Below are 23,584 nucleotides of genomic sequence, written 5' to 3'. Positions count from 1 at the left end.
GAATCCATCTGGTGGTGATGTTGTCTAACCCACATTTTTCTATCTTATCAAGTAGTAGGTTGTGGTCTACTTTATCAAATGCCTTACTGAAGTCCAAGTAAATTATATCCACAGCATTCCTCTGGTCCACTAATTTTGTCACCTGGTCAAAGAATGCAGTAAGATTGGTCTGGCATGATCTGTTTTTGACAAACCATGTTGGTTTTTGTAATGACTTTGTTTATTTATAGTTTCTATATTTATGTTGGGAAAAATATATTTTTTTATTAAGTTCAAAAGTCTATTTTTTCTCTCCACTAAATTCTTGAGTTCTTTCAGTGACAAAATTTAAATTATTTTCTTGAATTTTCTATGTAGTTTTAACCCAAATCCTTTGAAAAGGCACACTGTGTGGACTATTGTCATTGGTGGCACTTTTACTTGGGTTGGCATGTATGCAACAAATCAAAGTCAAGTTCAACGATATTTTGCTTGCAGATCACAATGGGATGCCAAATGGTAAGTGTGTGTATGTAAGTAAAAAATGAACCCAGACAACACGTTGTTTATTAAGCACTTATAATTTGTAAAAATTAGAAAATCAATAAAGTTTTATATAAAAAAGAGTGGAATTCCTATCAGTCACCACCTCTACATAGATGTGTGAAGCCCCATCTGCGCATGTATGAGATCCAGGCAGCACATGAAACCACGCCCCCTGTCCATAGAAAAATCACCCTCCATGGAACTGATCCCTGTAGCACAAAAGGTTGGAGGCTGCTGACCTAGCAGACATATAGACCAATTACAAATACTTTGGTTTCCCACAGTCACATGGGAACCATTATGATGAAGCAAGGAAAACAGTAAAATCCAAGTATCTATGGGAAGAACAAGATCCATACTGTCAACATGTACCCAATCATCAGATACCCTGCCAGTATAGTGAGCTGGCCAAATAAGTACATGGAAGCTGCTGATGTCATCTGCAAGCTCCTCAAAATGTATGGAGGTTTCCACCCCAAATCTAACATCCAGACTACACTAGCTGGAACGGAAGTGGTTGGAGCCTGGTAAGTGTCAAAAACTGGATGAAACTCAGAGCATCGAGAAATACATCAGTAAGATGGCACCCAAAGATGAACTGCTGAGAGAATGCCTGAAGCAGCAGCAGATATGGAAGATCAAGCAGAGGAAGTGCCATGGCAAGACAAGACCCTACATGAGATCTATCAATGACAGATAACTGAATGGTGGACATTGGGAAATCCTACCAATGATTGGAAAGAGCTGGAATAAAAGATAGTGCTGAAGCACTGATCATAGCAGCACAAGAATAGGCACTAAGCACCAGATCCATAGAAGCAGGACATACCACACTAGATAGGACCTAATTGCAGACTGTGCAGAGGAGCCCAGGACATACCACACTAGATAAGACCTAATTGCAGACTGTGCAGAGGAGCCCCAGAGATAATCCAACACATAGTGGCAGGGTATAAGATGGCAGGAACAGCATACATTGAACAGCACAACCAAGTAACTGGCATTGTGTACAGGAGTATCTGCACAGAACACAGGCTAGACCATCCTAAGTCCAGATGGGAGATCCCACAGAAGATCATGGAGAATAAGAAAGCTAAGGACATGTAAGGTCCTGCCTCAGCTAGTGCTTCCACAAAAGCAAAACTCCTAAAACTGACATCATTTCAAAGGGAATTTTTTATTGAGAGACAGTGATAGCAGAATAGCAAGGCAAGAGCTGAAGAATTCCCATGCAAAACATTACATTAAAACTCTCCCTTCAACCCTTCCCCAGTGCCCACTGGTTCAGTATGATTTTGGCCAATTCACAGGTGTGAAGTTGTTATGGGAATCGAGGTGATAAAGCTGCAGTTCTCAGGCATTTTGTTTTCATCCTGGTCTCTTTCCAGCAGAATAGAGATAAGAGAAAAATGCCCCAGGTACATTCCTCCTCCCTTTCACACCCTGAGGGATGCATCAAAGGTGAAAGAACAAAGTAAAAGAAATGCATCCGAAAGCCCACAGAGCTTTCCTCTCCCCAAAGAGTGAAACCTCACCCCTCCCAACAGAATGGCAGTACCTGAAAACAAAATGAAATGAATATATAGTTTGAGGATCAGACATGCTGCCCCCCCCTAAAAGAAGGGGAGATCCACCTGGAGAAATAGAAAAATAATAAAAATGGGGAGAAAAGAAATGAGAAGTTAGTCAGGTTTGTCAGGATAACGTGCATGAAAGCATTTGGGTAATCTTGGGACTCTAACGTGTTTTTTATGGACCCATTCATTTTGGGATGCTGGGAGGTCCTTCCAACCACAGGATACTGGTTAGCTCCATGGTGTTTACTGGAGTCTAGTATTTCTTTGCTTTCAAAATGTTGCTCACCCTCTACCATAATGGATTGTGGTGTTGGGGCTGTCATTGGCCATAAAGGCGAGGTTATCTCAGGGTTTAATAAACTGCAATAAAATACAGGGTGGATCTGTCTTAATAATTTGGAAAGTTCTAGTTCTATTGTAACTGGGTTTATGATGTGTTTGATGGGGGAAGGGACCCACATACTTTGGTCCTAACTTTTTGGAGGGCTGCAATGATTGTAAGAACCTAGTAGACAGGTATACCCTGTCCCCAATGTGGAAGAGTTTAGGTTCCACTCTCTTTTTATCTGCTTGAGCCTTATAGGCTTCTCTGGCCTCATCTAGAGCTTTTATAACAACCGGCCAGGTGTTTTGCAGCTAATTCATCCATTTCTTAAGGGAAGGGATGGTGGGTTCATTGCCTGGCAGTTCAAACACTGGGTTAAAAATCTGTCCTGCAGCCACTTGGAAAGGGGTGTATCCCATGCTAGAGTGTACAGCATTGTTATATGCCACTTGAGCAAATGGTAAAAGGTCACTCCAATTATCTTGTTGGTAGTTGATGAAACTTCTCAAATACTATTCCAGAAACAAGTTCATTCTGTCCTCCCATTTGTTTGAGGATGATGACTAGAACTCAAGTCCTGTTCTGTGCCCAAGAGGTCCAAAAACGCCTTCCAGAACTTTGAGGTGAATTGGACCCCTCTATCTGAAATTATATGGTGAGGGGCCCCATGCAATCAGTAAATATGTTGGAGGAACAGCTTTGCTAGCGTCTTGGCAATTGGGATCTTCTGGCACAGGATAAAATGGACCTGCTTTGAAAACAGGTCGGTCACTACCCAAATGATAGTGTTTCCTATGCTTTCTGGCAGTTCTACAGTGAAGTCTATAGAGATCTTTTTCAAAGGTGCTGAAGGGTTTACTACTGGCTGCAAAAGACCAGGCGTTTTTCCTTGTCTTTGTTTTGGTGCTGCACAAGTGGGGCAGCTGGCCACATAACTTTCAATGTCCTTTTTTAACGATAGGCACCAGAATTGCCACCTCAATAAGTGTAGGGTTTTTGCAAATTCAAAGTGTCCTGCAAGTTTTGAATCATGGGAGACTTGCATTGTTTTCAGTCTTTGAGTGGAGGGGACGTACAGGTCTAAATAGATAGGCAATTACTAGCCAATCAATCAGACATTGTGGTAGTAGACAAGGATAAAATGTTAGTGGTTGTGATAGATCTAGCAGTGACAAGTGGCAGCAACATCAGGAAGAAGGAATAGAGTTGCTGGAGAAGTATCAGGATCTGAAAGACAAACTGCAGAGGAAAGATCAAAGTGGACCAGTGGTGGTGAGAACACTGTGACTCCTAAGCTGGGAGAGTGGCTCTTAACAGATTCCAGGAAGAACATCAGAGCTCTCTGTCCAAAAGGGTGCAGTGCCAGGACATTTAAGATCCTGCACAGAACCCTCAAATTCCCAGGCATCTGGAAGTATTTTTGGTAATACTGGCAAGATAATCACAGTGTTCTTCGGGTGGGAGGGAATAAGAGGAAATAGTATTATATATTCTGCCTCAAACTCCAAATGAAAGGTGGTATACTAATGTAGTATATCTCATAAAGCAAACAAAAGTACTAATCAATCCTCCAATAATTATACTTTGCCATTTCAATTCATTTTTTCATTTTTACTTTTTGTGATCATTTCTTGCATTATAATTAGTATAAAATTTTAAAACTTTAAAAGGAAAGCACTAATACTTCATATTTTGCTCAGTGTAAAAATATTGCAACATATAAATGTGGCATGCTTCTATGATAATATAATTTTAGAAAGAACATTTTCTAATATTCCAATCATTTATAAAATTTTGTTATAGTGCTCTATATCTGAATCTTGTGGGCCTCTGGATAGCTCTGATTTTTGCATCACTGGATGGATTATCAATGTATTCAATATACAAGGATTGTGATCCACTGACATCCGGAATTGTATCAGCCCCAGATCAGGTTTAGTATTTGGTACAAGTGAAATATTTGTCATTTGGATTTGTTGTATCTTTTCTTTGCATCTCCCATATAAATAATTTATGGTCATATTTTGGAAAAATTAAAACATTTATACCAAAATGTACTATATTATTAGAAATAGATGTAAATCCATGAAGAAAGACAATTATGTATTTCTGGAGTGGGGAGAAACAGTTTGGATCTTGTAACATTATCCTGGGACACATATATTTGCCTTCATTTGTAAAGTGTTTTCAAATGTACCTGATGCAATATAACAACTACTGTTAACATGAATGATGGCTTCTTTTTGTTTGGTAGTGAAAACAAAGTTGTTTAAGAATCTGTTTCAGCATTGTATGAATACCTATACATTTTCCTTCTAGGAACTGGGTTTCAAATTAACATTGACTTAACATGGATTTACTCTTTTAAACATGCATTTTTCTTTTTGAATAGCAGAGAATAATGGTGGCTAGGATGTTTCAGATTATGTAACTAATACAAGTATATGTAGTGGATATCAAGGATATTCTCACTATCATTCATACTTCAACAAATTTATAGAGCTTTATAGAACTATTTTTCTGGGCTGCTTTGGAAGACCATTCAGGGTTTCGCTTGTACAAAATACCTTGATGTATTTTCTATCAGCAGCTGTGCAAGGGAATATATAATATGTATCCTAGTTTAGTTCATTGACTATTAATTTCTAAGGACAAACAATTTTAAATGTTTATGGGCCCAATGTATCTTAGAGTTATTTTCAGTTTTAGTCTGAGCAATACAAATTTTCCTGGTCTTATGCTAGTAGGAACAGACCAGATTTTTTTTTATGACAAAGGAAAGATAATAAAATATAAAGATGCAATTTCCTCCATTTTTAACCTTGATCAAATAAATCAACTTAATATTTCTGCTAATACTGCTAAGCTTGTAAGCTGCCCTGAGTCTTCGGAGAAGGGCGGGATATAAATGTAATAAAAATAAATAAATAAAAATAAATAAATTTCTTCCGTTTATTTTTTTAACAATTTTAGTCTTTAATCCTTTCAAATATTTTCCTACACCTTTATTTTTTTCTTTTTTCTTGTTCTTTCTTACCATGTTTTTCAAAATTTTAACAGGTCTCCTTTATAAGTTTAATATAAGAAAAGTATCCCAATCATTCTCCAGGTTTGTTATTTGCATGTCCCTTTTAATTATTAAGAGAGCATTTGGATCATTTGTATATCCACTATTTCATATTTTTCCTGATCATTCTTATAAGCAATCCTTTTTAAATGTATGTTCAAATCTATTTCCATCTTATCTAGTTCTAGATTTAAATTAATGAATAGAAATGATAATTATCTAATGTTACAAATATCACAAATGTCATAAAATCTATGACAAATTTTTCCTTTTTTGATGGGTAAATTTTCCTTTAAAAATATAAATTAAACTGTTCTTGAAACCATTTTTTAATATCAGAACAATATTGCTTTCCCAATTTTTCAAAATAATTCTACTAGTGATACCCCAGGCCTTTTGAAAATGCTTACCAAAATACTGAATCTCCTATATTGTTTTGGCAAAGAAATAGAATAATTAAATAAAATTACCAAAAATATATTCAAAATCTGCCATTGCCATATCAGTAGTATATTAGATTGCTTAATAAAAATTGTGAAGAGTTCCAGAATTAAATAGAAAAGCAAAGGAAAAAATGGGCAATAAAATGCACCTGAAATTAATCACTCTGTTGTAACTATTGTACAAGGTTGGTGATGATAAATTTCTATCCATTTTATGAACAAAACGTGAACCCATGCTTAATCACATTTCATAAGAAAATTAATCTGTGCCATAACAAGACTGACTTACATAGCAATTTAATAACCACTGAATTCATATAAAATTGCAGCCACTGGCACCTGCTTAAGGCTTTGTATGGAGCATACAGTATGCACTTAAAAGAAGAAGATAGCATTTCATTTTGTTAGGGTTTTTTTGCATATCATTGAAATATAAATTCTACAGGATTGCAACAGCTGTATCAAAAAGTCAGTTTATTTATTTATCAAATATAGATATTACCCATCTCACTCTCAGATAATTATGTTCTGTTCAATAATTCTATTTACAACATTTTAATGGAACCAGAAACATCATCAGCAAGATTTCATCAGAATGATGTAATATGTACTGAGGTGTCATAATATCAACCCGTATAAAAAGAATCATAGATTATGTAGATTAACAGCTAGAGAAGAATATATGTTTGTGTAAGTCATAATTGTAGAGTGCTCAGATTATATGACTGAAGTTAAAAATATTTCAAAATTGATTTTCAATTATAGATTGTAAAGAGCAGAATAAAAATAGATATTTAATGTTTGTTAATTGTAATTCGTTTAGCTCATGCTATATTTTGTCCTGGATATTCTGGAAGATTATCCAGGTGTACCAGGACTTTTTGTGGCTGGAACCTTCAGTGCTTCATTAAGGTAAGCTTTAAATATGACATTATAAATCCTCTCACTGATAAGTTACTTTTTAGTGTGATAAGTTAGTGTTGTAACTTTGATTGTTAAATGAATGGTTTTAAGTCAAGTACAATCTGTACTATAAGACAAAATTTATTAAAAATGTGGTATCTTTTAAAAGTAAAGATAAATACGGCAATCTCCCCATTAGCAGTACCATCGCTGAGATTACCATCAAATACGGAAAATGTTATAACAAGAAAGTACAGGTAGTCCTTGAGTTACGAGTGTAATGGAGTCTGCCCATTCCACTCATAACTCAAAAACTTGAAGTAAATCTCGTACCTCGAACAAGGTAACTCCCTTGCTTGTTATGATGCATGTGGCTTGTTAAGTGAACATGAGGTATCTCAGGGTGGGGAAGGCCATGGAGGGCCTAGTGCTTCCCCTTCCTGCCACGCTGGACTCACCTTGAAAAGATCTGTCTTCTATTTGCCGCAGTTCCTGCTACTGTCTGGATCTGAGGTTGGGTGATGTTTCCAATGCCTCTGGAGGCTGAATTGGGGCATCAGAGGCCTTTTCTAGGCTGCTGCCACCTGGTTCTGAGGCCAGGGGACACTTATGTGGGCCTCCGGTGGCCTGATCCAGGCACCAGAGGCCTCCATGCCACTGCTGCCTGGATCTGAGACCAGGGGACACTTCCACAGCTCTCCAGCCTCCCAATCCGGGCACGGGAGGCCTTCTCCAGGCTGCTGCCACCTGGATCTGAGGCTGGGGGACATCCCAATCCAGCCTTTGGCTTCGGTTCTGTTCTCTGTTGCAGAGAACAGAGGCCTAAAGTACCATAAGCTCATGTGAGATAAGTAGTGTGAGATCTCACCCCACTGATCTTGCGTTACTTTAGGCCTCCATTCTCTGCGAACACAATGAAGGCCTGGAGCAGCCAAGAGAGTGAAGGATCTCGATCTTCACAGGGTCAGCATTGAAAGCCTGGTGCCTAGGGAAACCCGGGTGGGGTGGGAGGGAATAACCAGGGTGAATGTTGCAGAGCCTCTGCAATTGCTTGTAAGGCGAACCACTGCCACGGTGCTGTAATATTCATAATTTCAGGACTTGCTCATAAGGGGGCGCTTATCATGTAATTTCGAATGAGCGTTAAGTGAACGCTCGTAACTCGGGGATTACCTGTACATTCTGTTTACTGAGGAACCAGGGATGAGCAACCTTATTTACAGCTCTAAGGTCTTGAATTAATCTCTAGGAAGGGGGATCAGAACCAAGTCCACTCACCAGGGATTAGAAATTTAAATTCATATCTCTAGTTCCAATAATGATTGAGTAACAGGACGAATGCCTTTTACTGCAGTTCTGTTCTGGGCATCATGAGGCATCCTCACTCTTGAAATGAATGAATCTAGACTGTATCAGCTGATTTAATCAACCAAAGTCTGACTATGTGATCCATACTTCTTTAGGAATACAATGTAAAAGCAGATCTGGCAAAATATTGTCTTTAGAATAGTAAACCTTAATAGGGTCCATTTTATCAGCTGCCACTTCCGACATTGCTGTCACCCAATTATGATCCTCAATGTTTGGAATGTCCATGAAGGCTCTTTCAGGAGTGCAATGCAAAGTGAGATAGCTTGGTTATTATTAAAATTCCTTCTTCTATTTCTTTGTTCTTGCTGGGTTTTTTACAGTCTTTCTATGATGTTAATGTTTTAGTTATCATGGTAATAGTTTTAGGTATTTATTTATAAAATGCCGTTTTATAATTTACATGGGAGGTCTCCATCCAAAAGACTAACATCTAAATCAGTTCCTATCAAGAAAGAATGGGTATTAGGTAAAGGCCTCAAGTTACTGGCATATGTTCATTTTCTTTGTAGGAAATTGGAGTGTCAGAAATTCCAGAAGCAAAATGAATAGCAGTAGTAAGAGGACTGCTTTGAAATTCCTTTGCCACTTGATATGATGTATCAGCTACAGTATCAATTAAAGAGCATTTTCATTTATCTCTAAAGCAATGTGATTGGATTCCTGCAGGCCCTTTTTGCTGGGATAGCCCTATGCTTGCAACTGTGCCATTGTAGGAAGGGGATAAGAGACAGGAATAATAATCTGCTGAGGCAGAGAAGGAGAGAAGCCAACAATGCATCTAGGTTATCCTGGCATTGGACTTCCAATTTTACCCACTTCCAATTTCCAATTTCAATTTCAACTTCTGATTTCACCCTCAGTAAAAATAAACTCCAGAATTCTTGGGCCAACATCTCCTGCCTTGATTCCTATTGCACTACTTTGAGCATTGCTTAGTTTGATCTATCCTGGCTACCAACGTTCTGGGATCCTTCTTTCCCTCCTTTGTATGCTCAGTCTGATACAATTGCATAAAACAGTGGGTTCAGCTGACAACTTGTTCGTTTTCCCCCCCAATTGCCAGCTCTGTATAGTTTCTGATTCTTACTTATGGCAAAAATCCATCCACAAAATATTTTATAAAACATGTGCTACTAATTTCTGGACTATTTGGACTGAATATTTGGTAAAAGTTTGAATGAGACTCTCATATTAATCTCTTGGGCGCTTGTCCAATATTTAGAAGTATGCAAAGATTTTAAACCAGTCTGGTTTAACTGTGTATAAAGTCTTAACAGGTGCCAATAAATTAATTTTATTTTGTACTATAGCAGCTTTGGTGACTGGGCTTTGTGCTAGCCAGACTATCCACAGTATTCTTAGGAATCTTCTCCAACACCAAAGTTGAAACCATCAATACCCTTCCTATCTTGCTTCTTCAAAGTCCAAAATCCTTGACTTTGTCACAGGAATACTGTTTCTTGCACAAATCTGATCTTTATATGCATAGACAAACATTTGAATATATTTTTCCAAGGCCTTCATGGCTGCTCTACTAAGTACTACTCTGCAGCGTATTTCTTGACTGCTTATTTCCTTTCTGTTGATGATTGATCCTAAAAGACAGAAGCTATCTACCACTTCAGTACTTTCATTGTCAATTTTAAGGCTAGTTGTTGTACCTATTCTCATTAACTTGGATTTCTTTATATTTAATTTAATCCCATTTTTCACTCTGTTCTTTGACTTTTAATGCTAGAATTTATCTTAAAATATTCACTATAATTCTCTCTATATTATTACGTAGAAATGTATCATCTGAGGCCCAAGAGTCACATTTAGTCCCAAATCATTGACCTCCAAGGTGTACCAATTTATACATTTTGGTATGATTCAAGAAAATAAAATTAGTAAAATACATGAGTGGAAAATAATGATATATTAGAAATATAAATAAAGTTATATCAGATTTTATTTTTATTTTAAGTTCTGTAACTCTTCTGTCATTCAAAGGCCAGATATTATAATGTGCAACTGTTGTGTAAATGTTTAAATAAATATTGGGCTACCTGTAATATTACATGAGTAGATTTCCATTGAGCAGTGCCTTTCATGAGGTGCAATACTGTAGAAAAAATACTGCTTTCATGATGAAAGTTGTTGTATTGGTAGATGCACATCATTAACTGCTGAAACATGAAAGACACTTATTGACATCCTAGAACAAAGTGTGCTTGGTTGACTTTTAATAATGCTCCATTTCTTTGCACATTTTTTCCATGGATAAATCCCATGGAATTGCATTAGGAATACAATTTTGGGAAATAATTTCTTAAATTTTGCTCAGACTGAAAGGCAAGGTAAGCTACTGTTCTATGTCAATCATTCCATAAGTATTTTTTATTAGCTAGGTCTGAATGAAATGCCAACTTTGTAAATAAGCTGTCTGTAAGTTTTATTACTATATGTTCCATCAAACAGTCTGGTATTAAACTAGTCTGAACTTTTAAATAAAAGATTTATTCTAAATAGGTGAGACATCCTTTGAAATAGAAGCTTCTTTCTGCACTCAGAAGAAGTTAATTAGCCCTCCAAAAGGATTATAACAAAAGAAAATTCATAGAAATAGCAATAAAATCTCTGTTTATATGTATACATAAACAGATCAAGGAAACATAATAATAACAACAAAATTACCATCAACCCACTGGCTCTTTCACCATACCATAGACACAGAAACATAATTTTGCACGTATGTGTGCAGTTTTTGCTAACCAAAATGCAAAATCATTATAAAATAGCAAATATTATTTTCCCATAATGTTTAAACAATTTATTTTAAAGAGTAGTTGAAAGTCATGGTAAAATAATAGAAAGGCATTCCTTAAAAGGTAGTTCTAATCATGGAACTTTAGTTCAGGCATATACTTTCCAGGGTCATGTCACTTAGCAGAGACTGCTAACATAATCAACTGATCAACAATCCCGTGCAGATAACAAAAACAGAGTTGATTTGGATTGTAGTGGGATATAAATGAAATAAATAATAGAACTGTATCTTGCTGCTTCTCAGGTTAACTTATTTTTCTTCTCATTATCTCTTTTTAATATTTGTGAACTATGCAGGTTAAACATTAACCTGCATAGGTTAAACATTAACAATGCTTAATTTTATATTTTTTAGTTCAGTGTCTACCAGCATCAATGCATTAGCTACTGTAACTTTAGAAGATTTTATTAAGCCTTATTTCACAGTGTCTGAAGAAAAGTTATCATATATTGCCATGGGAATAAGTAAGTTTATCTTTGGTATTCTGCTTTGAAAATTTATGTATAAATGCTATAGAATCTTATTAAGAACAGCTGCTATGATGATTTCTTTCTTTTTTAATATCTTGATTTGTCATGTTAAAAAAGTATAAATAGCTCTGAATACCCTATGCAAAGCATTTGAAGGCTACAGATGGCCCTGAGTTTCCAAATTGTGCACCACTGATTTATTTATTTTTAAGTATGTTATTATGCTAAATTACCATACCAAAGCCCAGTCTACATTGCTGAGTCAAGGCAAGGCGCAACTTGAAAAGCTCTTTCCAGCTTGCAAAGACTGCATTCGCTGGCTTTCTAACCATCTTTTGCATTGCTGGGCGTGACCGTCAGCAGCTGCAGAAAAAGGCAAAGGTAAGTAGACCCAGCTGTAGTGGAGCGGGGAAAAGGCTCCCCAAGTATGGTGGGTTGTGGCCTGGGCCTCCTGGCCTATGGCAGGTTTCCAATTGCTGGTGGGCCCTGTACCTAGCTGAAGCCTCCTGGCCTGTGTCAGGTTTCCACGCTCTAGTAGGCACCAGGTCTTCCAGAGTTGGGGAGGCACCCTGCATGATTGCTTAATGATCACAACCAGGAGAGCTGGGATTGTAGTTGTTGAGCAGAGCAGTCACATGGGCATCTCACTCAATGACCAGTTCACTCAAAAACCAAGAGTTCAGGCTGAATTGTGGCTGTAAGTTGAGGACTATAAGTGGAAGGCCTCTGGGAGTCATATTGTTCCCCCCAGTGGTGGGATTCGGCCAGTTCGCACCAGTTCGGCAGAACGGGTAGCTAATTTTTTGTTGCCCAGGCCCAGAATCGACTTCTGGAAGCATAATCCACACAGAGAACCTGTTGTTCACATATTGTTCCCCCCTCAGACCTAGAAATCCTAAATATACTCAAGCAGTCATGTATTTGCCTCCAAGTAACAATTTCAAGGAATGGAAACTGGTGCCTCCTGCCAGACTACTCTTTTATTCATTTTTTTAATTGTGTGGCAGCAGTTATTGCAAAATTTTAGAGGCATAATATTGTGTGCTTGATAATACTAATACCTTTTTTATAATATTATAATGTAATATAAAGTAATATAATATATAATAATACAATACAATATATAGTAATATTGGTGTCTTTTTGGTGCCTTGTTTATGACAACGCAAGGACTAAAAGAAGTTTCAATTAGCAGATTATCTTTTGGAACTAAAGTTTGTGGATCCCTTATAGAATTGAGACCAGGGAGATTTTTTTTCTTATTATGATAGGCAGCCTTTCTGATTCCAGGAGTTATCAGCATGAGGTTGATTATTAAGGCTTTATTTTAAAATAGTTGTAGACACAAATAAGTATGGGGACAATGATGAGCAAAGACTTCTTTAATATAATGCCAGGGACAAAGTATGTTTGTCTATTCATAGTTAACCTTAAACTCTAAGAATTTTAAAAAATAAACACGTTTCATACGGACTACTGGACAGATCTTTATATGACTAAATCAATGTCTAACAATTAGTAGTTGGATTTTTTTCATTTTGCCAAAGGAACATGCATTTTTATTGATTATCCTGGAAGCAACTCCTAATAGTGAATCCTCTGCCTAATAGTGTAAAATCACTTTTATAAATCATATAAACTTCATATAACTTTATCCACATAGGTCTATTATTTGGTATAGCATGTCTATCCATGGCTGCATTAGTATCTGTTATGGGTGCTTTATTACAGGTAAGACCTTAATGGTTTTTTATATTAAAATGAGTTTAATATATATTTCCAAAAAAATAATGTTAATAGTTTATAGTGCAGGCTCCATTTGCCTAATGCAGATCTTTGTGTGATTTTATTTATTTATTTATTAGGTTCTTCCATGAATTACTAATGTTTCATGATTTCCACCAATGAATGATATAGAGGTAGTCCTCAATTTAAGACCGCAATTGAGCCCAACATTTATATTGCTAAGTGAAAAATTTTTGCCCCGTTTTACAACTTTTCTTGCCACATTTGTTAAGTGAATCACTGCAGTTGTTAAATTAGTAACATAGTTGTTAAATAAATCTGGTTTCCGCATTGACTTTGCTTGTCAGAAGGTCACAAAAGGGGATCATGTGACCACAGGACATTGCATAAATGTGAGTCCATTTCTAAGCATTCAAATGTAAATCACGTGACAATGGGGATGCTGCAATGGTTGTAAGTCACTTTTTTCCAGTGCTGTTGCAACTTCGTATGGTCACTAAATTAACTGTTGCATGTCAAGGACTACCTGTATTAATGGAGAGCCTTTGATGAAGAAATTCATCAAAAAATTTCTAAAAGTCTGCCTCTCTTATCAACATGCTTTTTGATAATCCCGTAAAATTCTGAAAAGTTCCCCCATGATTTGTTCTCCTGATTTCAGTAGTTCTGTCTTAGCCATTTTAGTCTGGATTCAACCCAATGGCTTCACTTTATTGGGTATAGCTTCCTTCATGATTCTCATTGTAAGTAGAAGAAATCAATGCTTAGTTTACAAAAAGTTTGTAATTTTCTTTTACTTCCTTCAGGCTACATTCAGTGTTTTTGAATTAATTGGAGGACCTTTGTTAGGAATATATTCTTTGGGCATCCTATTTCCTTTTGCAAATTCTAAAGTAAGTGTGAATAACGTATCCTATTGTCATTAAATAAAAGAGTATGTCAAATTATTTTCTAAAAGTTTTGTATTTGAATGCGTCTATTACTTATGTCTTTACTTCTAATAGCTTCATGGGGGTACAGAGTAGTTCTCGACTTATGACTACAATTGAGTCTGGAATTTTGGTAATAATTCATAAGTCACCATGGATCTGGTCAATGGTCATTAAATGAAATTGCAGTTGTTAACTGAATCATGTGGTTGTTAAGCAAATTACATGGTCATATGTCTGAGTTCAACTTATCCAATTGGCGTTTTTGCTGGAAAACAACAACAAAAGTTTCAAAAAATGATTATGGGATGCTTCAATTGGTCATAATTGTAGACCAGTTGCCAAATCCCCAAAATGCAACACGTGACCATGGGGATGGTACAACAGTTGTAACTTTGAGAACAGGTGGTAAGTAACTTTTTATGATCTCATTGTACCTCAAGTTTAAGCAACTGGTTATAAATCAAGGAGTGTGTGTATGTACATTTTTTTTAAAAAAAAATGAAGCCAGGAATGAAAAAATCAGGATAATCTACTCCCACTACCCTCTTCTTCCTGCATGCAACATTTGGTTTTTTTGCTTCTTACTCTTTTTTGAAGCAGATCAGAACCAACAAAATATTTTTACCTTAAAACCATTTGTCAGAACCCACTCCAATCCACATTTTAGGAAAGAAAGACTCTTGGAGGAAGATTGTCCAAGCAGGAACTTTTAGTAAGACATGGATGATAGAAGGTATAATAGACAGGATCTGAAAATCTTCTCACAGATCGATATTTTTAAAGTGTCCCCGAGCAAAACCCCACCCCTCACTTCATTTGGTCAGTTCTGCATCAGTCAAGTTTCAGGTGGCAAGCCCCTCGTGGGAAAGGGAGAACCATCAGTCCATTTGCAGCACAGTTACTCCCTCCCTTTCCCATTCCATCTGGAGACAGAAACCAGAATTCCCCCACCCACTTTCTTAGTTCCTTGTAAGATCAGAGAGAGAGGATGCCTTTCATCGATCTTTTTGTGATGGCCAACAGGCAGGCTAGATAAACAAAAAGTTACATCTAAGGGGGGGAAATGGAGGCAATAAACTCCCCTGTTTATTCCCTCTCCTCCTTGGGAATGGCAGAATCCAAGGGGGTGGGGTGGGGTGAGAATTGGGTTTGCACAGAAAGAAATGAAATATAAATGGATTCTGACACCATTATAGAAGCCCAGTGTGTATCAGAGAGGCAAAAAACCAGAGTATAGGATCAAATACTTAAAATGTACAGATTACAGAACATTACTGTATATCCAAACAACCCAAGAATCTAAAAGAATATTCTGCTTAATTTAAAATACTTTTTTTTTGCTAGATGTAAAAATTTCTATAAGCAAGGCACAGTTAGTGAAAATCAGGTTGAAGATTTTCCCCCTTTTTGCCGGACCAGAATCTAGATTGCCAATGATATATTTATATATATCATTTCAAACAATCTGTATTATTTATTTCATATTTCCATGGCTTAGAATAGTGGTGGCGAACCTTTTAGAGACAGAGTGCCCAAACTGCAACCCAAAACCCATTTATCGCCGGGTGCTGGGTGGGCGTGGTCAACTGGGTGGGTGTGGCCACGGAGGTCATGGCAGACCGGGTGGGCGTGGTCATGGTGAGTGTGGCCACCTTGATGATGCTGGTGGGGAGGGTACACTTGTGGGGGCCAGGCAGGGTTGGGGGAGATCCAGTGGGTCTCTGGCAAGTGGGGGGTGGGCTGGAAGCTCATCCTGCGGGGTGAGGTGAGGCGAGGCAGGGTGGGTATGCCAATTGCCACGGGGCAAGGCAAGGCAAGGCAGGGGCTGGAGCAGCTGCTGCCTGACACCATCTCCCCCCCACACACACAGAGGCCACCGAGTGCATGGGGGCTGATGGTGTCCGTCAGCAGCCACATCCTCCTGCATCATGGCAGCCCCATCGGCGTGGGCAGAAACAGCCCTGGGACGGCCGGAAAGGAGCCCTCACCTGGTGCGGGCCCTGTCTACATGGTGGCTCTGATGGGGGCAGTGGCTTTTGCTCCTCCTGCTCTGAGCCTCTTGACCGGCCAACCACACAGGGAAGCAGGAGGCGGCAGTGGTGATGCCTCCATCTGGAAGCAAAGCTGTGCTGACCATCCTTGCGCTGGTGGGGGCAGCAGTCGGGGAAGGTGACTGGCACACGCCCTCCCCTCCCCGCTGCCACCCCACATCGTCCCGCATGCATGGCCCGGAGGCGCACATGGGACAGTGTACGGCAGTAGCGGCAAAGGGTGGCCGCATGCCAGATCCTGCCTTCCTCCGCCACTGCCCCACCAGTGTGAGGATGGTCAGCAGAGCTTCGCTTCTGGATCTGCTGCCTGACACTATCAGCCCCTGCACACAGAGGCCAGCGAGCACCATGCTGGCTGTTCTGCATAATGGCAGACTGGCCACAGAGCCCCATGGGTGCGGGAGGAAACGGCTCCGGGACAGCCGTAAGAAAGCCCTTGCCCGGCCTCGGTGCATCCACTCGACGGATCTGATGGGGGTGGCTTCTGCTGTTCCGACCGGTCAACCATGCAGGGAAGCAGGAGGTGGAGGGGTAGCCGGGGGTCTGGAGCCGCCTCAGATGCTTGCTAGCAGCCTGAGGCAGCGGATTTGTGCATCCGGTGCCCCTCCTGCTTCCCTGCATGGCTGACCGGTCAGAGCAGCAGCAGAAGCCACCTGATGACCCCCACCCTCTGGCCCCCTCCCCAGTCGACCCTCTGAGCAGCCCAGCCTGACCAAGACAGGGAAGGCAAGGCAGAGAACCGGTTGTTAAAATGATTGTAAACCCACCACTGGTCGCTTCCAAAGGCTGCTCACTCACTCTCCTGCCAAAACTGCTCCTTTTATAGGTTCCCTGACCCCGCCCAGCTCTCGCAGCTGTTCCCGGACTGCACATGCATGCAGAGAGGGAGGGGGAGGAGCCTGGCAATGGCATGTGTGCCCACAGGGATGGCTCTGTGTGCCACCTGTGGCACGCGTGCCATAGGTTCGCCATCCCTGGCTTAGAAGATCTTGTAATAAAGCTTCCTGGAAAGAAAATCAATTTTGCCTGTAGAGTGATAAGTTTAAACATACTATTTTTTTAACTACAATTTTTTTATTCAATATTAATATCACATCACCTTTACCATAAGGATACTTGAATACAGCAAAAGGAAGTCCCACATTCTGGTGAAGAATTCTCCAGGAATAGATTGGATAAAGGCCAATATAATAACAATACTGGTGAAATAAACATATTTATTTATTAGATCAAGCCTACTCATTTTGCAGTTGAAAGCATGTTTCTAGTACAAAGGTCCGTGTATTCCTAAGTGTGTGCATAGATTTTGTGCCTTTACAGGTTTCTTTCTTGAATATCAATAGACATGAGGGTCTACTTCCTCCATTGTAACAAAAGGGAACCCTGTAATTGCAGAAAATAACTGGACTGAGAGCTAAAGCCATGCCTGAATAGGTAATATTAGCTTCCATTTTTAAAATTAGAGGTATCTTTTCTCTTAATATTACATACATTTGAGTTGTATATAATTTTCTGCTTTTCAGGGTGCATTCTCAGGTTTTATTTGTGGATTTTGTGTAATAATGTGGATTGGAACTGGTGCTCAGAAATACCCACCGGCACCTCACAGGACAGTACCATTACCTCTTTCAATTGCAGGCTGTCAAAGGTCCAATCACAGTGCACTTGTACCCATAATTGTTACTAGCCCTTCGCCAGCTCCTTCAAGGTAAGCCCAAGAAATCAATCTAGGTTAGGTATCTTTGGATGTTTCACACTTATATGTAGCAATCATTTTGGTACTGTATATACTGTATACATATATGTATATATAAGTACAGTACATGTGTTCATTTGTTAGATTTAAATTATGCCTTTTATTATGGAGTACAAAGCAGCATATTTATCACTCCCTCCTCTTATTTTTCCCAAAATGACCTAAACACTGGTCCCAAGTCCCAAGTGAGTTTCTGTGGCTGGAGTCCTGAATGTTACAGCATACTTGAGCCAGTGTTGACAGGTTGAAATGCCTGCCTAGAAGAAAGTTGTTGGATATATGCCAAGGTCATGATTTTTTTTTTGAAAAGCAGGTGACTCAGCACACAACCAAGAGTATGTAGGCAGAAAAGAGAAAATGCTAGAAGATATCTATAATGCCATACTGTATGTATGTCTGGTTGTAGTTAACAAAAGAGCAGAGAAATAAGGGGTGGTATTTCAAATGCTGCAGCTCATGCTGCTGAAGAGGATGTCACCTGGTTAATATGGAGTGGAGCATGCCAAATCCAGACACTCTGGTCCTCAGATGGGGAGAAAATCAGGAGGAAAATCCTGGAATAGTTTGTGAAAATGTGGAAAGACATAAAGGACTGATTTTATTCTGACTATGGGGAGTCAGATGCTGGACAATTGTACTTTGTCAGTTAAAGGCTTTCTTAGACAGCAAGACAGACAGAGGAAAACTCACAGATGTTCCAGTGTCCATAGTTGAGATAAAGGGAAGAATAAGCCAAAATAAAGCATAAGTGGAAAGGAAAGGAAAGAGAGTTTGGGGGTGGGAATTAAACAGGCCAAGAGTTGATTTCTTATTTCTGGTTTTGTAAATAACACTTTCACTTCTGTTGAATCGCGTGGTCTCACAAATGAAGGACGCTCAGCTTGGTGCGCAGTGAGTCTTTATTGTAGTCAGGATTCGCGCTCACTCGCAAGGGGTTACCTGGCGTACCTTGATACCTGCCCAGGTGAATGCCAACCAATAGATACAAACCTGGGCTTCCCGCCAGTGCAGGTAGCCAATAGATTTAAACCCTGGCTTCCCACCAGGACTCGCTATAGCCTGGGGCTGTCAAACTTGTTTAAACCCGGCTTTCCCGCCAAATGCGGTTATAGCCTGGAGCTGTCCAGCCCCGCGCCTCCTGCTGTGCTGACAGCCTGTGTATGCTGGGACTGCATACACTACAACTTCTATGAACTGTAATGTTAGATCATACTACTTCATTAGCATCTTAATGTCTGGAATAAAATTCCTCATTTGTTTTAGTACTGGCTATGTGTTTGTATCAGTTGCTATCCTGACTGACTCTCAGTAAGGTTAAGCAAAGGAAACCTCTTAATGCATGGCAGGGTAATTTCTGTATCAGAGCTCATTTTCATTTGTACCAGTTATGTACTTAATTACTGAACTGGGAGGATATACATAACATACAACAGTGTTAATACTGTTCATCTCTTTTCAAATGTCCCCATTCTGGAAATTTTGATACCTACAGTATGCCTAATCTGCTATAGAAACAATATCTGTATCTACTTGGGTCCTGTTGTCACTTTCTTTGGCCCTTGGAAAGCTTTTGCTTACCTATCTCCTTAATTGGAAGACTACAGAAAGGCTCTTGATATAAGTAGGGTGTCTCTACAATTTCCCTCTGCTATAAATTGGCAGTAAGTCTTCTCATACTGTGTTTGAGATTGAAAGTTATGTATCAGGAATTAGGATTAACAACGCTATATACAATCAGTTTAGACCCAACACTAGAAATTCTAGCAAAAGAAGATGGTAAGATCAGAAATTGGAAACTTAAAGAAACAAACTGAGGATAAATTTATTGTAGTCCAAACACCAGGGTAAAGATCACAGTAACCATTGAAAGAGCAGTCCAAAATTTTAAGAACAGAATATCAAAATATCACAAAAGGACTCCTGTTTATGATATTTTTAACATTGACTGCACATTGACCCAAATAATTTATAGTTGGATTTTTAAGCCACTTCTCCATTTCTAATGATTTCAGATTATTTAGAGTTCCTCAGAAATTAACTTATATTTCATAATATATTGAATGTGGAGGTCATAGTGTGTCTTTTAAATATGTAGCTTCCTGCATTTGCAAGATCCCTGAAGGAGCCCAGAATTTTCTTGCAGATAATCTTTGGGCTGGACAAAATGGGAAATGACTTTATTACCAAGCGCTCCTTGATAAGCTAGTGATATTTCATGAGCCTGCCCCCCCCCTGGAGAGAATTTTATCAAACGTGCATCTGTCATATGTAGATATATGGACTCATTCTGCTAAAAACAGTATGTTCATATCAGCCTTCTAGAAAATCTAGAATTATATCAGCTTCTTACATGATTGCAACTGTTAATATTTACCCAAAATTCTAATCTGGATCTTTGGACTGAACAGCGGCTATTTTTAGCAAAGAACTCTCTTATTAATGATATAATATGTCCTAATGCTTATATTTATTTATAACATTTATAAATCAATTTATAAAGCTTCCAATCAAGAAGATAACTTATCTCTCAACCAGATGAGGGAAAAGCTTTTTTTTCTTCGTAAACCAGTGATTCTTCAAGCATTGGGAATTCATCCAACTCTCTGGGTTCTGTAGTGTTTCTCTTACCTTCAAGTGACTGTTAATTTAATTTTTAATTTAATTTTTAATTTTAATTCCATTTATATCCCACCCTTCTCTGAAGACTCAGGGCGGCTTACAAGCTTAGCAGTAGCCTTCATTCTATGTATATGCCTGCTTGTTAGGGCTTTTCACACACACCCCAAGCGGCATTATTACAAAGTCAGCTTAATTGCCCCCAACAATCTGGGTCCTCATTTTACCTACCTCGGAAGGATGGAAGGCTGAGTCAACCTTGAGCCTGGTGGGATGCGAACCTGCACTAATTGCAGGCAGCTGGTGTTACTTAAGGAGGCATTAGCCCACTGCTCCACCAAGGCTCTTGTTAATGTTAGATTGGTCATACTGTACAATATAAACAGAGGAGTGATTTTCTCTAAATTTATGCTATTAAAAAATGGGGTTATATAAAAATGTATTGGTTGCATAGTTCCGAGTAGGGCAACCACAATGTATTTATTAATCATAAACAAGTTTAAATTTGTTTGTTTTAAATAGTCTCTAATTAACAGAATAGGAAATACTAAACTTTTTTTCTTTCAGATCATATCTTCAAGAGTACTGGTATTCAGTGTCATATCTGTATTTCAACACATTAGGTGCTTTGATTACATTTATTATGGGAACAATTATAAGTTTAATAACAGGTAATTCTAACAAATTTTTATTTATGGAAATTTACATCCAGTTTATTAAAAATTATCTCACAATCTTTACTGATGCATTATATCAGTGACATTGTAACACACAAATAATATATAAGAATGTAGTACAAAAAGCTATATATCAGTGTTTTTCTTGACCAAGATTCACATTAGTAACTACTGATCTACTTGATTTATAAATCAACTTTAAGTAGAAACATGTACTTAAGATGGCTTTGCAAAAAATACTCCCTTTTTAAGCAGATGTTCATCAATCATCATTGTCATACATTCTTGGGTCTTTGAAAAACCCTGTTCTTGCTCCCATATATCTATTAATGTCACTGAACACTGGATTGTATTCATTCATAACTTTGTAAAAATTTTCCTCAAAACTCATCCCTGTTATTTTATTATCACCATTCAATCAGAGTATAATTGCAGCTATCACCAATCTAGAAAGCCCTGCTTTCATATGCCTACAAATTACAAATTCCTATTTTCTGCCATACATTTAGGCCTTTCATTCATAATTAACCATATACCTTCAATTCTATGCATATCTTCATCAAACACTTTCTTATATATACAGTCATTGTGAGATGGGTGGCCATACAGTATAATTTTGATAAATAAATATATCAGCCTCTGTTTTGATAATGTAGAAAGAATAGGTAATAACTTAAAGATCAGAAAGAATTGCTGCTACCAAGGCAAAGATTGAGCTTGAGTCCATGACAAGAAATAACTTTAAAAATGTCTCAGACAAGACCTTCCTAATGCACACAAAAATAAAATGGGGGGGGGAAGCACATTCAAGACTTGCAAGATTGTGTTACTATAGCTCAGGACTGTCAAACTCAATTTCATTGAGGGCCGCATCAGCATTGCGGTTGCCCTCAGGGGGCTGGGTGGGTGTGGCCAGGGTGGGCGTGGCCTACTGGGTGGGCGTGGGTAGAGTGCATATGGCCTACTGGGTGGGCGTGGCCAGGTCTACATCATTCGCATCAAGGGTGCCTATGGGGGCCTGGGCAGGAGTGGGACAGATCTGGGGGTCTCTGGCAGAAGGAGGGTCTCTGGGCCAGGGCCAAGGTACTGGGGGCCGTTCCCTCACTGTTTCCAGGATGGCTTCGCGGGCCACATGAAACCACTTCACGGGCCGGATCCGGCCCCCGGGCCTTGTGTTTGACACCCCTGCTATAGCTGTTACAAAAAAAGTAGGACCAATAATTATTTTTGGGGAAAATCTTTTCTTCTTAAGTGCAGTAAATACAGTATATTAAGCCTATGGATACTCAATAATGTGTTGGGCAATTGGCAAACAGATCCCAGGTGTAAAGTGCCTCTTTATTTTGTATGGCATTGCTTCCAAAAACATTTCCAAGTTCCATTTTTCTTTCAGCATTTTATGTTTGGAATGTTTAAAATAATACAAAGTTGATCATATCAGTGCTTAAACTACAGAATTTTGGTTTATATTATTAAACTTTCTTTTAGGAGGTTTAAAAAAGGAGGTAGACCACAGACTTCTGTTTACAAAAAAGGATTTTATGATGAACATTCAGTACTGGAAAAACAAATTTGTAAGTATGGTTTAAGAGTGCTATTGATGTACCTATTTCCGGTTAAATAATATGCAAATAGAATATTTGTAGCTTTAATCTTCAAAGTTTCATTTTAGATATCTGGTACAAATTTGAGTTTACTGGGCAGTTCGCTATCCTTGTTCCAAGTATTAATTATCAGTGACTGGGTAATGTTTACTAAATGTACAGGATGTGGTTCATCTAAAGCAGGCATGTCAAACTCGCGACGTCACGGGACGTCGCATGATGTATCGGAACTTTTTCCCATTGCCGAAAATGGGATGGGTGCGGTTTCTCCGTGATGCTCTGGCCTGCGGGCTGGCAGTTTGACACCCCTGTATTTCACTCTTCTGAACTTCAGGATCAGGTTACAAGGCAATAGAAATAACCTTTTTACAATTAGATCACAATGCATTAGAGCAGGGGTGTCAAACTCACGACGTCATGTGACGTGTCGTGACATATCGCAACTTTTTTTCCATTGCAGTAATAGGGTGGGCGTGGTTTTGGCATGACGCATCTGGCCCGCGGGCCAGCAGTTTGACCCCTGAATTAGAGCAAGAGGATTTTGGGTATTCTCCAATCTCACTTGTCTCAGTGGAATTTTAAAATATATATTAATAGATCTGTGCAGATTTGATTTTTAGTTAAGATTCTTTGAAAAACAAAGGAATGAAAATGTAGCAATTAACAGCAATTCTTTGGCTTAGATGCCACAAGTTTTTTCCCCCTGGGATCA

At 38.7% G+C, this 23,584-nt stretch overlaps 1 protein-coding gene across 1 annotated transcript in view; it reads left to right on the top strand.

Annotated features, from left to right (window-relative positions):
• LOC310641985 (sodium-coupled monocarboxylate transporter 1-like) overlaps positions 1-21,351 on the top strand; it is a gene marked incomplete at both ends in the record, with an annotated part of 32,717 nt that extends 11,366 nt beyond the window's left edge. Inside the window, 8 exons of the mRNA XM_083365361.1 lie at positions 358-498; positions 4,231-4,360; positions 6,761-6,849; positions 11,375-11,484; positions 13,154-13,221; positions 14,043-14,129; positions 17,743-17,927; positions 21,159-21,351. Coding sequence (XP_083221487.1) covers positions 358-498; positions 4,231-4,360; positions 6,761-6,849; positions 11,375-11,484; positions 13,154-13,221; positions 14,043-14,129; positions 17,743-17,927; positions 21,159-21,351 — 1,003 coding nt within the window. The remainder of the gene's footprint in view (positions 1-357; positions 499-4,230; positions 4,361-6,760; positions 6,850-11,374; positions 11,485-13,153; positions 13,222-14,042; positions 14,130-17,742; positions 17,928-21,158) is intronic.
• Positions 21,352-23,584: the final 2,233 nt, after the last annotated feature.

The sequence above is a fragment of the Vipera ursinii genome, assembly GCF_947247035.1.
Source record: "Vipera ursinii genome assembly, chromosome: 6".
Taxonomy (NCBI): Eukaryota; Metazoa; Chordata; class Lepidosauria; order Squamata; family Viperidae; genus Vipera; species Vipera ursinii.
The sequence above is the reverse complement of the archived record's forward strand: the minus strand, read 5'-3'. Positions and strand labels throughout refer to the sequence as shown.